Source organism: Leucopleurus acutus (genome assembly GCF_964270905.1).
Source record: "Leucopleurus acutus genome assembly, chromosome: 5".
NCBI lineage: Eukaryota > Metazoa > Chordata > Mammalia > Artiodactyla > Delphinidae > Leucopleurus > Leucopleurus acutus.
The window spans coordinates 10,964,610-10,982,345 of NC_139147.1; the positions used below are offsets into that span (position 1 = coordinate 10,964,610).

Below are 17,736 nucleotides of genomic sequence, written 5' to 3' on the forward strand. Positions count from 1 at the left end.
GTGAGTTATACCAAGGTTACCACATAAAATACAGGACACCCACGTCAATCCGAATGTCAAGTAGACAATGCATCATTTTTTGCTATAAGTGTACTCCTTGCAATATTTGGAGCATACTTATGTGGAAGCTGACTCGTTATTTATCCGAAATTCAAATTTAATTGGCCATCCTGCATTTTTATTTGCTAAATATGATAACCCTACTTAAATCAATTTTAAGCAAAGACTAGCTGCTTCTTAGTCTCAAAGTACAACAACACTTCAAACCCAACTTTTCCCCTGCTAACAAAAATCTCTCAAAGCAAAACCTGTCTTTTTATTTTCAGGACATGTTTTTAAAAATATGTCTATGAGTATCAAATAAAAACAACAACAAAAAAGATGGATCTTCTTACAAGTCCCCCTAACTTAAGAGCTCAGCATGCCACTAGCCACAGGCATGGCGCCAGCTAGCTCTCTGGGCATCCCCAACTCAACAGCAATTGGCTTCCGACTCATCAGGGTAACGGGCAGAAGGGAGGAGGTGCAGAGTTCACAGGTGGCCACTTCCCCAAAGAGGTCTGCAGGCCCGAGGGACAGTGAGGAAGCAGTGCTACTGGCAGAGGAATGACAGGAAGCAGTGCCACCACCAACTGCCACAGAACACACACGCCCCTCTACCAAGAGCAGCACCCACCACAAGGACAAGTTAATTGTGAGAGGAAAGGAAAAGTGACTGCCCAGGAGTCAAGGGACAGACACATCCCACCTGCCCTCACCGTGGCTTCTCCCAGTCTTGAACCTGTGCTGGTAACCGGGAGCCCCGCCCACACGCTGCCAGCATTCTGGGCAGACCGGAGCTGTGAGGCCTTGGATGGGGCACAGTGCTGGGGGGGGGGGGTGACGAGGCAAAAGTTCTTTAAAATCACAGACTTTCACTCTGATCAAAAGTTACTCATATAATACGATGGTCTTAAATTTTTATTTTGCATGGTGGTATACAGTCTGAATGACTAGTGTGTAATCCAAAGTGGTTTTTATAATCTTTGCTCTTCAAAGCAGTGTTAGTGCTGCTGTAGGGCAAAGTCCTCACTGACAAATTACATTCGTGAAACGCAATCGAGCAGGGAGCGCTGATGCCATATATTACAATGTGGCTCTAAGGAGGCCATTCCCCGACTTTTCACAGCAAAGGGGATCAAGAACTAAAAGTACCTTAGAAAAATCAAAGGACACTGAAAGCACCCTCTTACATAAAGATCAGGCTGGTCAGTTATTAATCCATGGTGCTCAAAAGTGAGAGAATTAAACTGAAGGCTAAAATCTGGTGAATCTTCTCACTTCCTCTTCTTGGTGGAATACAGCTTTTCTTCAAGTGGGACTGGGACGATCCCTTCACACTCTTTCACTTCCTGGGTCAGAGGGTGTTTTACAATATTTGGTCTAATCACATCAATGTCTCGAGACAAATGCTCCATTATGCCTTCAACAGTTGTTGTCGGTGCGTAAAAATCCACCAAGAAATACCTGCAATAAAATAAAAATTTGTGAATGTGCTGCATTCTGAAATACAGCAATCTCACTATTTTGGTCTATGTTTTTGTTTTACTCCCCTCCACATACAGACATCAACTACCTACAAACACACATACACATCTTTGTCAAAAGAGAAACTGCGAGCTGACCAGCTGAACCGAAGTGTAGTGCTGTGCCCGACCTCCCTTTTCCTACGGCCTTTCCCATTACACTCCACTGAATTTTTCAAACCATTAGTTGATGCTTTTTGTGAAAACATCTATGAGTCTTCTAATTTTCCAAAGGATTTTACAAGTGACTTAACGCACCTAAGACATACAGTAAGTATCAGCCATACTTCACAAACTAGAAAAAGGTTAAGAAAGGCCTGGGACTCATCTAAGACTATCCAGCACATTCAAGAACTGACAAGGAACAAAAGAAAAGTACTTGAATCTTGGGTGACAGAAAGAATTTAACATTCATCTACTCAGACCAGACTAACACAGACAGACATCTCATACAGCTCACTGGTCTTCAGTCTTAATAACTTTATCAGTAGTTGGCTGTATGCCGATGCAAAGGAATAAGTGTCTCTATTCCCTGCCCACCCCACCCATGCTCTGTTGCAAAAGTTGAAGCCTCACTTGTACTGTTTGGTTTGGACCACGGTGCTGTTAAAGGACAGTTTTCAGCGCAGTATTTCAGAATTCTACAATGTTCCAGCTGGTTCAGATGACCTTTGACACCACTTATTTGGTTCCAGCCACACTCTTCTCCCAAGCATATTCCCATCCTAGGTCTTTGCACTCTTTGTGCCTCTACCAGAAATATTCTTCACCCTAGTTCCACACGGTTCATCCCTCACTTCCATCACGTCTTGTCCAAAAGTCACCTTGTCAGACAGCCCTTCTGCCCCACCCACCCAGCCTCATCCCTCTTACCTCCCTTTCTTAATGCTTTATTTTTTTCCCCATAGCACTTTATCACCACTAACACAGTGTATATTTGTTTACAGTCTGTCTCACTCCACTGAAACGTAACTGCCCTAGGAAGAAGGACTTTGTTGCTACATCCCCAGCACCCTGAGCATAGGCTAACGTACATCAGGTCCACAGTAAATATTTCACAGTGGTGTGTTGGCATGAAAGGTGGAATTCTCACAGAAAGCAGGAAAGACCAAAGTAAAAATGAACAAATTCAGCAAGGAAGAACGTTATTAGAAAAAGTATGGCATTTTGTGTAGTTCTACACAAGGAGAGGGTTCAAAACTCATATGAAAAATTCCCAACTTCCCATGTGACCATTCACAAGCCTAGTGGGAAAGTTATTCAAGTAAAAATAATTAAAAGTTAAAGCACAGAAAAATATATATCATGCAAAAACACTAACCAAAAGAGAGTTGAAGTGGCTACAGTAATATCAGACAAAGGAGACTTCTGAGCAAAAAAAAATTATCAGGGGAAAAAAGAGACAATACTTAACGATGGGTTCACCAAGAAGACACAAAATTCCTAAATGTGTACTTACAGATAACAGAGCTACAACATACAGAAAGTAAAAACTAACAGAACTGAAAAGAGAAAGAGACAAATCCACAATTATAGGTGGACACTTTTAACATTCCTCTCAGTAATCAACAGATCTAGTATACAGAAAACCAGCAAGGTTAGAGAAGAAGCAAACACCACCCTCAACCAACTGGATCTGACATTTATAGACCCCTCCACCCAACAACAGCAAGATACATATTGGTTCTCAAGGGCATACAAAACATTTACCAAGGACGACCATATTCCGGCCATAAAATGAGCCCAGAATATGGGCTCATTTTCAATACATCTAAAGGGATTCGAGTCATACAGAAAAATCTTGAGAAAATCCCCAAATACTTGGAAACTAAACATACATCTAAATAACCTATGGGTCAAAGAAGAAATCAAAAGGGAAATCACAAAATACTTTGAATTGAATGAAAATGAAAACAACACATCAAATTTGGAGAACGCCACTAAAGCAGTACTTCGCAGTAAACTTACAGCACTAAACATCTATGTAAGACTAGAAGAAGGGCCTCAAATCAATGACCTCAGCTTCCACCTTAAGAAACTAGGAAAAGAAGAGCAAATTAAATGCAAAGTAAGACCAGAAAAGAAAATAATAAAAATCAGAGCACAAATCCCTGAAGCAGGAAAAACAACAGAGAACATCAGTGACACCAAATACTAGTTCAATGAGATCAATAAAACTGATACAATTCCAATCGGACTGATCAGTAAAGAGATAAGATACAAATTACTGATATTTAGGAATGAGAAAGGTGAAACGACTACAAAGTTTACAGATATTAAAAGAATGGTAAGGGAATATCATAAAAAAAAACTTTTGCAATAAACTGACAACCTAACTGAAATTCCTTGAAAAATACAAACTATCAAAACTCACTCAAAAAGGAACAGATGACCTGAATAGCCCTATATCTATCAAAGAAATTAAATTTGTAGTTAAAAACCTTCCCACAAGGATAACTATAGGCACAAATGGTTTCACTGGCAAAATCTACCAAATGTTTAAGAAAAAAGTACCAATTCTGATACAAATTGGTCTGGAAAGTAGGACAACACTTTTGAACTTGTCCTATGAAGTCAGCATTACCCTGGTACCAAGACCACACAAAGACACTAAAAGAAAAGAAAAAAACAGACCAACATCCCTCATAAACATAAATGAAAAGATTTTAAACAAAATTTTAGCAAATTGACTACTAAAATATATAAAAAGGACAATATATCCTGACCAAGTAGGATTTAGTCCAAGAATGCAAGATTGGCTTAACATTTGAAAGTCAATGAAAATCACCATATTAACAAACTAAAAAAGAAAAACCATGTGATCATTCCAATAGATGCAGAAAACAGCATTTAGCAAAATCCCATATCCATTCCTGACAAAAACTCTCAGCAAGCTCAGGAAAGAAGGAATCTTCTACAACCTTATAAAAAGCATCTTTGAAAAACCTACAGCTAACATCAAACTAACTGGTCAAAGTCTGAATGCTTTCCCCCTAAGAGTGGGAACAAACAAGAACGTCTACTCTCATTACTTCTATCTACATTTTACTGAAGTGCCTTGCCAGTGCAATAAGGCAAGAAAAAAAAGAAGTAAAAAACATCCAGGTTGGGCTTCCCTGGTGGTGCAGTGGTTGAGAGTCCGCCTGCTGATGCAGGGGACACGGGTTTGTGCCCCGGTCCGGGAAGATCCCACATGCCACGGAGCGGCTGGGCCTGTGAGCCATGGCCGCTGAGCCTGCGCGTCCGGAGCCTGTGCTCTGCAGTGGGAGAGGCCACAACACTGAGAGGTCCATGTACCGCGAAAAACAAACAAACAAACAAACAAACAAACAACATCCAGGTTGATAAGGAAAAAGTAAAACTGTCTTTATTTGCAGATGTCACGAACGTGTATACAGAAAAATCTGAAGAAGCTTATGGAAAAGATACCAGACTGTAAGTTTAACAAGGTTGCAAGATACAAGATCAATAAACAAAAATCAACTGTATTTCTATATACTAGCAACAAATCATCAGACCTTGAAATTAAATATTTAGTGATAAATCTGACAGAAGATGTGCAAGACTTGTAAATTAAAACTATAAAACATTGCTGAAAGAAGTTAAAGAAAACATACGTAAATAGAGAGGTATACCTTGTTCGTGGGTAGGAAGATTCAACTTGTTTAGTTGTCTGTTTTCCCAAACTGACATAAAGAGTCAAAAGAGTCCCAGTCAGGGGCTTCCCTGGTGGCGCAGTGGTTGAGAGTCTGCCTGCCGATGCAGGGGGCGCGGGTTCGTGCCCCGGTCTGGAAGGATCCCACATGCTGCAGAGCGGCTAGGCCCGTGAGCCATGGCCGCTGAGCCTGCGCTCCTAAGGCTTTTTTGTTAGAAATTGACAACTGATTCTTAAGTTCATATGGAAATTCAAAAGACCAAGAACAGCCAAAACAACTTTGATAAAGAATGAAGTTGAAGGACTAACACTACCTGATTTCAAGACTTACTATAAAGCTATGGTAATCAAGACAGTATGGCATTTATATAAAGATAAACAAACAGATCAATAGAATAGGGAGTTCAGTAATAGATCCAAATGCACAACTGATTTGTGACAAAGATGCAAAGGCAATTCAGTAAAGAAAGGATAGTCCTTTCAACAAAAGGTGCTGGAACAATTTGATATCCATAGGCAAAAAAATGAGCTCTTTGATCCATGCTTGTACCATATACAAAAATTAACTCAAACTAGAACCCGAATCTAAACATAAAACACAAAGCTAGAAAACTAGAAGAAAACACAGGAGAAAATCCTTGTGACCTTGGGTTAAGCAAAGATTCCTTAGACATGACACCAAAAGCACAATCCATAAAAGAAAAATTTGATATTTTAGACTTCATCAAAATTAAAAACTGCTCTTTGCAAGACACTCTTAAGATAATAAGAAGACAAGCCATGCACTGGGACTTGCAAACTCATATTTGATAAAGGACTTATTTCTAGAATATTAAAAACTCTCAGTTTAATTAAAAAAACAATTTTTAAAAATGGACATAAAATTTGAAAAGGCATTTCAATGAAGATATACAATGGCGAAGAAGCATATGAAAAGATGCTTAATACCACTAGTCGTTAGAGAAATGCAAACTAAAACCACAAAGAGTTACCTACTAGAATGGCTAAAAAATGACCATACCAAGTGTGGTGAGCATGTAGAGGAACTGACACTCTCATACACTGCTAGTGGGAATGCAAAATGATACAACCAACTTTGGAAACCAGTGTGGCAGTCTCTTAAAAAGTTAAACATACACCTGCCATTATGATCAAGCCATTCCATTCCTAGGTTTACCCAAGAAAATTAAAGCATATGCCCACAGAACAACTTCTACATCGATGTTCATAGCAGCTTTACTTGTAACAACCCGAAACTGGAAATAACACAAATATCCATTAACATGTAAACTGATAAGCAACTGTAGTATATCCATAAAATGGCATACTACTCAGCAATAAAAAGGAATAAACTATTAATACATACCACTGATGAATCTCACAATAATTTCACTGAGTAAAAGAAACTAGAGTAAAAAAGAGTACATACTGTCTGATTCTATCTAAATAAGATTTTAGAAAATATAAGCTAATCTATAGTGAAAGAAAGGAGATCAGATGGTGGATAAGTGGAAGGAAGGATCACAAGAGGCAGGAGGAAACTTTAGGGTGACCAATTTATCATCTTGATTGTGGTGATTTCATGGGTTGACATATATGTGCAGTTTATTATGTGTCATTTATACCTCTACAAAGCTGTTGATTTTAAAATGGCATGTAGAAGTTGAATGAGCAGGACTTGGTGAATGACTCGATACAGAGTGGTGGTGATGAGGAGTAACTACAGCTGATGAAGACGCCGAGGGTTTTTCAAGAAATGAAATAAAGGACTTCCCTGGTGGCGCAATGGCTGGGAGTCCACCTGCCGATGCAGGGGACACGGGTTCGTGCCCCGGTCCGGGAGGATCCCACATGCCGCGGAGCGGCTAGGCCCATGAGCCATGGCCGCTGAGCCTGCACGTCCAGAGCCTGTGCTCCGCAATGGGAGAGGCCACAACAGTGAGAGGCCCGCGTACCGCAAAAAAAAAACAACAACGAAGAAATGAAATAAAAATGCCAATTCCTCCACGACCTGGCAAACTTCTTGATCACTGACTTGCATGTGTGCTCAACAATGAGACCACCATTTGGGCTTACTCTGAAAATTACACACCAACCTGGCCAAATCTTCCAAGGTTTAATTCTACTTGTTTATTTCTACTCCACAAAGCAGGCACTATGGTTGCAATCACCCAACTTAAGAACTGCTCATTTGTTCAATGGTTAATTATTGATTACTTACCTTGAGTAAGGCTCTGAATTAGAGCTTAAAAAATAAGTGTATGAAGTACCTAGGGGTAAGATGGGAATAAAGACACAGACCTACTAGAGCATGGACTTGAGGATATGGGGAGGGGGAAGGGTAAGCTGTGACAAAGTGAGAGAGTGGCATGGACATATATACACTACCAAACGTAAAATAGATAGCTAGTGGGAAGCAGCCGCATAGCACAAGGAGATCAGCTCGGTGCTTTGTAAGCACCTAGAGGGGTGGGATAGGGAGGGTGGGAGGGAGGGAGACGCAAGAGGGAAGAGATATGGGAACATATGTATATGTATAACTGATTCACTTTGTTACAAAGCAGAAAATAACACACCATTGTAAAGCAACTATACTCCAATAAAGATGTTAAAAAAAAAAAAAGTGTAATCGACCTTAAATTACCTTCTCCTTGTCAACTCTCAGCACTTTTCCCACTCCTCCAACCTCCAATAATGATGGCCGCCTGGTGGCCAGGGCTGGGAACGCTCTCATTCAACATGGCCTCCAGCATCTCTCTTCCCTTTTTTTATCCATCTGTTCTTTCATCCAATATACATCAAAATGTCTTGCCTAGCTACCATGGACAAGTTATGACCTCACCCTCTGTCTGTTAACATCCCACAATACTTCGTTCTATAGCGGCAATTTTTCTTTAAACACATATACGTCCTCTCTGAGCTCCCTCCTCTTTCCTTGCTTTTTGTCTAGTTTCCCTAGAAGTGTCTTCCTCTTTTGCTTTACTCCACTTAAAGCCCTGATAGCCGGAGGCAGTGCACTGTGAAATGCCATCTATTACACAGGGTAACATACGGAGGGAAATGCTTAGCAAGGGCCTGACATGCTCTGGGCACAGTTACCACTGCCAGCCCTGTAAATGCTCCACACCCCCCCCCCCACCAGAGAGTACACAGGTGTCTCTTGCTCTAGTGAGTTAAGCCTGCCCGTCTTTACGGTCAAGTATTCAAGTTAGTCAGATACCATACCTGGGGTTCAGCAAGCATTGTCTTCTTCCATTTTCCATTCTTCTACACCACAGAGGTATTTTTATGGGCTAGCCTCTGAGTCTAAACATGTTTCTAAGAGAGAGTGTGTTTACGATAGCCAACAAGCAACTCATCTGCCCACAAATCAGTTATCGTGCAGTCTTCCTGAGCAGTATCCTCCATACACTGGCACTCACCAAATAAAGCTAAGAAATAGCCCAAAGTTTTTTGGATACCATTTTGTGATAAGGGTAAAAAGATACCCAAGGATGGAAACTAGAGGCCAGATATTATTTCAGAAATGTAAAGGCAAGTGTCTTAGATAGAACTTTCTTTTAAACAGTTCCTGAGGGAGAGGAGGAGGAAGTGGAAGCTCCACTCCATGTGGCAACTCAGGAAGTGCAAGAGGAAGTGGTGCTGGGTGCTGGTGTGGGCCCAGCAGCCTTCTCCCCAGCAACAACTAGCACTGTTCAAAGTGGTTTCCTACACATTATCTCCTTTGAATTTTATAATGATTAAGTCGTTAGTTCAAGGTCACTCAGCTACTAAGCGGCCTCAGCCAGGATCCTAAGAGTACGTCTTTTGACTCCAGGACATAAGAAGCCACAGAGAACTTTGGGATCACTGGGTTACAGAACCCCAGTGAATGGGGAGAGGACCGTGAAGACGACGCAGTCCAACCCCTTCCGCTGCTTTCAAGGGAACTGATCTGCACCAGGTCACAAAGGGTGAGGCAGGATCCAGACTCCAGACCCCTCAGCTCCCACTCTGTCAACTACATCTCTTGCTAGCCAGCAACTGGCATTCTGATGGTTTCTCAAGGATAAAGAAAAGCACTAGAAAAAGGTCTGAGAATCCTAAGCTTGGCTTCAGGAGGCTCTGTTACTACCAAAACCCCTCCAGCCTTTACCTTCTTTTAGCTACTCTGCCTTCCCTCTACCAGTCAGGACACTCATCCAGCAACCAAACCCAAACAAAAGCACTGGCCAAGATGCAAATGGGTTAGTGCCCACAGCCACAGCTGTGACAGTCACTTCATGCTTATCACACTGTTGATCTACGCCTGGGGCGCATGTGGGCAAGACTGCTTCTACTCCCATGCTCCTTATTGCACTGTGGAAATTTCCACAAAAAGGAAACACCACCAAGACAGAGAAGGGGCTAGGAGTGGCTCAGAGATGGGCAGATCTTACTGTATTCAGAGTTGAAAGCTAACCTTACATTCACAGTTGAAAGCTAACCTCTTGGGCTTCCCTGGTGGCGCAGTGGTTAAGAATCTACCCGCCAATGCAGGGGACACGGGTTTGAGCCCTGGTGCAGGAAGATCCCACATGCTGCTGAGCAACTAAGCCCACAACTACTGAGCCTGTGTTCTAAAGCCCGCGAGCCACAACTACTGAGCCCGTGAGCCACAACTACTGAGCCCGTGTGCCACAACTACTGAAGCCCACATGCCTAGAGCCTGTGCTCCACAACAAGAGAAGCCACCGCAATGAGAAGCCCGCGCACCACAACGAAGAGTAGCCCCTGCTTGCTGCAACTAGAGAAAAGCCCGGGTGCAGCAACAAAGATCCAACGCAGCCAAAAATAAAATAAATAAAATAAAATAAATTAATTTAATTTAAAAAAATAGCTAACCTCTTACCTCCACATCTCCCTCCAGGGAACCAAGCTGTCCCTCCCCCCTGTGAGGGAAACAAGCAGGAGTCCAGGACAACCTCTATCTGCCTTAGCGGCCCAAGCACACAGGTCAATAGTTCTTTAAGGCTTTCCCACACAGAGATGCACTGACCAATTCTTGGTTACTGCCAGGATATATTCTTCTTCTCACTGGTTTATCTTGGACAAACTTAACCATCAATGAACATCTACTATGGGCAAACCTCAGGAGACTAAAAAGATGAGGTACACATGGTCTTGACCCCCTGGAACACTGAGTCCAGCTGGGGAGAAAAGTCACAAGGGCCACAGTGTTAGCAGAAACCCAGGCTTCCAAGACCTTCACACATCTCCCAGTCCCGCAGGAGACTGTGGAAATGACGCGGCGGTCATGGACACCTCACTCCTAGCTACTGGGTTTTTCTTTTCTTTTTTGAATTTCATTTTATTTATTTTTTTATACAGCAGGTTCTTGTTAGTTACCTATTTTATACATATTAGTGGGGTTTTCTAACCACAGGAGACCTAAGGAATGACAATGAGAAGTGAAGCCCAGAAACAGCCTACTTGGAGTTGTAGGTCTGGGCAGCTTCTGATGCCTGCAAGGATCCCCTTCCCATGACAACACAGGTCCATAACAGACCTGTAAAAATAGGAATTAGGTTGACAAAACAACCTCGGAACTCCCTACATCCCACTGAAATCTGCCATGGAGAAGCCATTCTGAAATACAGACGAGCTGCTGTTCAAGGAAGGGGGCCAAAAGAGGGGCTCGGTATCTCTAGAGGAATCTGCTCCACCTTTATCCCACAATGAGATAACAATATTTGCTTCTTCCCCTAACCTAGCTACGCAGAATCAAAACACAAGACCAAACGTCGTAACACATCTAACATGTAGACCCGTATCTCCATTCTCGGGATAAGCTCCTCACTCAAGGTAGTTTACAATTATGACTATAATTACAACTGCCTAGACATGCCCAAAAGCTGACATTCCAATAAGGAAAAAAAAAAAAATCAAGTTCTCCAAATAGCCAGTTTTCCATTCTTCACGTTTACTCTAATCAGTGATTAAATCAATATATGAACCAATCATTTTGGAAAAATCCAGTTTAGCAATCTCAAATCTAATTACAGTCTACATTCCCAGCCCCTCCAGCTACATGTTCAGTAGCACCAGTGAAATGGTTCTGCACACCAGGTAGCCAGGGTAGCACTGCTCTCGCCTTCAACACAAATCCCAATGGTGTTGACATTTCAAGGTGTATTGTCCCACATGTGGTTCTCATTATAGAATCACTTCATCCGCAAGGTAGACATCAGCTTCTCTCTTTTCTATAGAAAAGCACTTGGATTTTAGGTGGCACCAACGCTGCAGAAGTAGAAGCAAGGAAATGATGGATACCGGCAAGGAGAGAAAGGACAAAAAAAGGTTTAGTACACTAGTGCCTTTCTCATCACAGTCCCATGTTCAAAAGTTGGAGGAACAGGGAACCATCTCGTAGGCAGAACTGCCCACGTGGTCTTGAAGTAACAGTTAACCCTTTCTATATTTCTTAAGACACGCACTACAAAACTCTCCACTACATGACTGAAACCCCACAGAGATCTGAGAAGACCCAGAGAAAGGGCTTGCCCAGGACAGACTGAGCCCAGTGCCACCAAGCATACTCCATCCCCAGCTCAGCTTCTCGAGGGAGCCAGCAGCCCTCAGCGTCCTTTCTGCCCTCCGCTCTAGGCAACAAGACCAGCAAACCACTCAGTGGCCTCCTGACACAATGCTCTGCAGCCTGCCAGACCTCACCCACCCGAGTGGCTTCTTGCAACGCACCTAAACACTAAAGGTTCTATTTGGTTTTTATTTCACTTCCGTCTTCACCCTACAGTTACAAGTTGTCCATAGAAAGTGCCTGCTTGAATGTGAGTTTTCTTTGTCTGTCTCTCTCAGTCACACACTCACTCACAGCCTCGCCCTCCCCCTCGCAGATGAGTGGAAATTTCCACTGAAGTGCTCAGTGGCTCCCCGTGAGTGGGGTGGGGGAGGGAGAGGAGAGGGATTTGCAGCCAGGAAGCCTCTTCAAGCCTTTTGGAACATAGGAAACAGATCCGTTTGAATGCCAGTTCCTAGACTGTATCCGTTAAACCTTGCTGGATTCAGGCTTCACTGAAGCAGTGAATTATTCTCCTTAAAAGCAAGACAGCCTCTGCATGGAAAAGCCCCATTCCTTTTTTAAAATCCGTTGGGTCTCATACATTTTAAAAACTACCAAACCTGCTGCAGAATTCTTACAAATCTTGGGACACTGCCACTAAAAAGAAACCTCCAAGGCCACAGCAGCCCTGCCCTGAAACCCCATCGTGAAGCACCTACACACAAGAATGGGGTCAGGATGCTGGCCTGGACTTAATGCTGGCAGGAAAGCACAAGAACATAGAAACGTTAGCTAACGGGAAAACTACAGAGGAGAATCAATCTCCTCTAGAGAGGGTGCCAGCACTCTTGGAGTTAGCTGCAGACACATTTGGAGAGCAAGTCAGTAAAATTCCACTGATTCACCATAGAGCCAGTTATTTTTATCATTCTGCTTACCCGTAAACAGAAAGGCGTCTTATATGTAGGCCCGCAGATCTTTGCTATAAGCACCTATTCACATTTTAAACACATGAGAACAGACAAAGGAGGGACAAAACAGGCAAGAAAAACCTCCTCCACTACTTAAGAGTTCTCATACACACACACTCTGAAGTCAGCCCAATCGCACTGCAGTGAAAGTAGAGGTGGTAAAAACAGTCAAAGCAATCTGGGGCATCCTTTTACAAACAGGCACAAGCCCATCGCTGCATTATAGACTACGGTTTCTTCTAAGGTTCCCTCTCCTGCACCAGAAATCCCTCTTAGTCTCAGTCCAGCCCCATCTAGTGGAAAGAGAGCCTTAAACCAGTCTGTGCAGCCCTGGAGGAAGATGCTAAGGCAGTTCTGGCAGAGGGTGACTGATACTATGATTCAGTAAAAACCTGCCTCTTCTGAGCAAGGGTCTAAATGAGCACTTACTCCCTTCTGCCTGTGTAACACTGTCCCCTTTTAGACACCAAGGAATACAGAAAGAATTTTCCACAACAACCACCTTGCCTTTCCCAGAGAGTTGATGAGGGTACGAAGGTGAGCATGTGAAAGCACAAAGGTAATGTGGGAGGGCCCCCAGGAGACCAAAGCAAATCCAGAGCTGAGAATAAATCCCAGCCCCTCTAAGACCATCCCCCCCCCCAACCCCCCACTCTACCCCCAGCTCTTAATCATGCTCCAGTGGTTTCCAGACACTGCCTCGGGAAATGGGTGGTGAGTGAGGCCAGAAGCCTCTATCAGGAAAAACGGTCCGAAGACCCAAACTTCCCAACCATCCCAACCTGGCCCAAACAGCAAGAGGGCATCCGGTCAACTCTTCCCTGTCACTAGGGGACATAAATGACTCGTCCAATTCTATTGACCCTCAGAGATTATGCGTTTAAGTAAGTTTCTGTGGATCAGCCTGGGAACTTAACCATCAAGTTGTTCCAATGGGAAAATAGGTTCCCAGTTATAAACAATAAACTTACAGACAAATTCCTGGAATGTAACCTGTTCCCAAAGTCAGGACTGACTACGTTAATATTTGGAATATAATGATTTTTTTTTTTGGCATAAACTGGTAATAGGCTTGATATAATAATAAACACCAGGTACCACTTTCAAGGTACCACCTCCTCCTTTTGGAAAGCTTCCCAAATAACCCTAAAGTAGCACTATCTCTCCTACCTAAGCACTCTCTCAGTCCATTCTTCTTTCGAGCAGGCCTACTTGGCATGTGTGTAGCAGGGGTATGGATTTGGGGGAAAGAGGTGAGATGGGAGGCAATCACTCAACATGATGGAAGTAACTGCAAGAGAGACGCCTGGCTATCAGCCTCGGTCAGAGGGACGGTTCTGTGCTGGGCCCCTGTGCTTACAGCCCCTTGGCTGGTGCCTAGGTTAGCCATATGCAGTCATGTCTTTAATTCAAGTGAAAACTCCTTGAGATCAAGAACCACAACGATCCTAAGAACCATCCTGAGACCTAGGAATGCCACTAGGATATACCATTTCTTCCCACAAAATGTAAAAGCAACAAACACTTAAAACCAACAGGACCACAATGCAATGTGGATTCATGGAGGGCATCTAGGGCTCACTCGTTAGCCAGTTAAAAAACCGGCTCTCAACATATCAACCTCAGGGGTCAAACCAGTGCCCCACCAAAATTACAGATACGTTTCACGGCCTCCAGGGCTGTCTGAAAAGAGCCAAAAACTTCTGAATGCTAATAAATGCGTAACACACAAGTCCACCCTGTTTCTTCTCAACCACTTCATAAAAGTGAACCTTCCCAGCACCTAACACACCCTGGCACATAGTCTCCTTCGTACATGCTTGTAATGCCTTCTGTGGCTATGTCAGTGCACAAAAAGAACTTGACAAGTGAACAAAATGCCTACTACAAACGTCACTGGGGTTAGTGACTATGGGAGGACTGGCTGCACCTAAGGGAATATCAGACTAAGCTTAAGCTCCACAATGCAGCCATCTGACACGCCACTCAATTTTAAATCTCCAAACCAGGGAACTCCCAACTACACTAGCCCCTCGTCTCATTTACCAAAAGCCACTGTGAAGAACATTAGCGAGTGTTACAAAAACAAAGTAACATGGTCAAGTAAAATTGACAAACTAGGGCATCTTATGGAAGGGCTTCTCACCATTTATACGCCAAGGTGTGCTGTGGATTTCCAGGATTAGATCATGCAAGGCTTCCCACACTTTTTTTTTTTTTTTTGGCCGCGCTGCGCGGTATGCGCGGCATGTGGGATCTTAGTTCCCTGACCAGGGATCAAACCCACGCCCCCTGCAGCGGAAGCTCAGAGTCTTAACAGTGGACTGCCAGGGAGGTCACTTTTTTTCACTTTTTTTTTTTTTTTTTTAAGGCTTCCCACATCTGACTGATCACACACACCCTCCATTTTTGGTGGAGCATATCTGTATCACTAGCATTTCAGAGACCACACTTTGGAAAATACTACCTCAAGCAAATAAATACCAGATACTGATTTATCCTCAGAAAAGCAAACTTAAAACATGAACCTCCCCCACTGGGGCTAGGCACCACCTTTTTATGTTGATGTATAATAGACACAGTATGGTATATTTTAAGGATGCTGCTGCTTCTTCTCTGAGGAGTCCGAAAGTAAAAAAACAAACCAACAGAAAAACCACCCAGAAGTAAAATCCTTAACTATAAATGAACTAAGTGACGGCAACACAGCCCTTGGTGGGGCACCGGCACCTTGTCAGGAATCTGGAATGTAGGTCTGGGGTTGTCAGCAGCTCTGGCTTGATTCCAGGTGAGCTCTTCCCAGATCTGAGTTTATTCTATCCATAAAGGAGAAAGAGTACCACCCTACCCCAGCACCGCACACAGAGGCCTGAAAACTAGATGAATTAATGCGGCAGTTCTCAAAGCGTGGTCCTCACAGTAGCAGCAGCAGCGCTACCCACGCACTGTGAGAAATGCAAATTCCAGGATGCTGGTCACACTAGCCCTCAACAAGGTCAAATCCTCTACTTGGAAAGGGGGCAGAAGAGAGCATTCCTACTGTACATCCCTGAAAGCACATAATGAGGAAACTGACTTCTCTCCCTGTTCAGTGCCTTCCATAACAGAACCTGGCTAATAACTCTTGGCCAAATTTTATATGCTTCTCTTAAAAAAAAAAAAAAAAGGCAAAAGGATTCAGAGCCTTGCTATTAAAACCAAACCCCTTTGTTTGGTTTAAGTTTAAAAAAAATGTTATACACACAGTCTCCATTGCTTACTGTTGTTATGATTGTGGAGAGGAATAAGCCACCGAGCATTTCAGGTTGCCTAGCAACGCCTCAGGCACACTCTTCAGAGGTGCCCTCAGGAAGCTGAACGCTAGCACAAAACAAGGTGAAGCAATCAAAAGAAACGTGCAGTCTGTGCCACATCTCGGCAGAAGGTTTACAAGCAGTAAGAAAGCCCGGCGTCGGGTGTGCCTTTACTCGGGCCCATCACGTGTAGCAAACCTGCACAAGGCTGCTCGCCCCACATGACTAAAAGCAGCATCATACAACACCCAGTACTGTCCACAGAGCACATCTTCAGAGGTTATTTCATTTGACCACTGTGACAAAGTGGATGCGAGAACGACCACCTGAGTTCAGTATCCAAGGAAGCCAAGTGACTTGGTCTAGGCCACACAGCTGGGAGCCCCAGAAGGAGAATCAAGTCTTCTAGTCCTGGACTTTCCCTGCTCCCTAAAAACTGATTCCCGTTTCTCTATCACCTACTTCTAGGAAACCCAACAAAATAAGATTCTTCCTCCAAACCAGAAACCTTGGGCATGAGTTTAGAGAAGCGGCAAACCAACCCAACAAACTGACCTTGAAGAATTTCTACAAGGATAGGTATCACTATAAAATCAAATCCTTGACATGTTTGAGGAACTCGCTATATACTATGTGAGAAAAAGGTCCCATTACAGAAAATTGTGATTAAAATTGGCTGGAATAGGTAAAACCATGTTCCTATTGGGGATTTTAGGCTCTGGTTATACACATTAGTAATAAGTACATTTTGCTTGTTATCTGCAACCTTCATATTTACAAAGGATGCACTGAGTAGGTAGACAACACATTGCTCAATGAGGTGTTTTAAAGGCGAAAGTTAAAGAAATGCCAGGGGAAAACAGTGCTTAAGTTGACGAGAAAAGTTTCCCACAATCAAAAGCTTATAAATGTATTACTGCTGGCATGATCTCTTTGGGAGCTCTGATTAGCTTACTGTGGGTCAGCATAAATGCATCCCATCTGCAGCACAACATTGCTGGGGCACGTAACTGCACGCCACCTGGCGCAGTGGGGATCTGACTATGAGCGTCTAATAACTCCTGAGATGAATTACACAGCGCACCTTACGGAGCCCACCAAAGGCACGTGTCCAATGACTCACGAAGGACTTACCCTCCCCTGGTGTGCTGCTGACTGTGGGCGGAGATCCTATAAGGAAGCGCACGCTCGCCCAGGTTCTCCAAGTTCCTCACCACAGCCCCTCTGTCCATCAGGGTTTCAAGTGTACGCTTCAAAGCAGCAGCGGTCTCTGGCTGGTTTTTGTTTTTAAAAAGAAGAAAAAAACACATCAGAATCAATGTAAGAACTAGAATGATCAAGTGTGGTCAGTTCCAATCATAACAGCTCTATTGGTAGGGATCTTTGGGTAAAAGCAACAGAAACTACTTTTGGCTAACAAAGTTTAAAAAAAAAAAAAAGAGAGAGAAAGACACATTTATCATAAGGATATGAGATAGCTCACAGATACGAAGGAAAATCTGAAGCAGCAGGCCTTGGAGAGTTCAGGGACCAGAGCAGCTCCAGGGATCTGGGAGGCAGGAACTAATGAGTGTTGTCTTCAGAGCACCTTGGCCAGGATGAATCAGCACCAATCACTGTCAGTCCTTGTAGCCCATGATTCAAAATTCAAATTCCAGGGAAAGAGCATCCTCTTGGCAGGACACTTTGACCATCTCACCAAAACCATAGACAG

At 43.3% G+C, this 17,736-nt stretch overlaps 1 protein-coding gene across 1 annotated transcript in view; it reads right to left on the reverse strand.

Moving 5' to 3' along the window:
- Positions 1–942: 942 nt before the first annotated feature.
- Positions 943–17,736, reverse strand: part of MRPS6 (mitochondrial ribosomal protein S6) — a 65,500-nt gene continuing 48,706 nt past the window's right edge. The window contains exons 2-3 of the mRNA XM_082840314.1: positions 17,157–17,296; positions 943–1,506 (exon numbers count right to left, since the gene is read on the reverse strand). Coding sequence (XP_082696440.1) covers positions 1,317–1,506; positions 17,157–17,296 — 330 coding nt within the window. The 3' untranslated portion in view covers positions 943–1,316. The remainder of the gene's footprint in view (positions 1,507–17,156; positions 17,297–17,736) is intronic.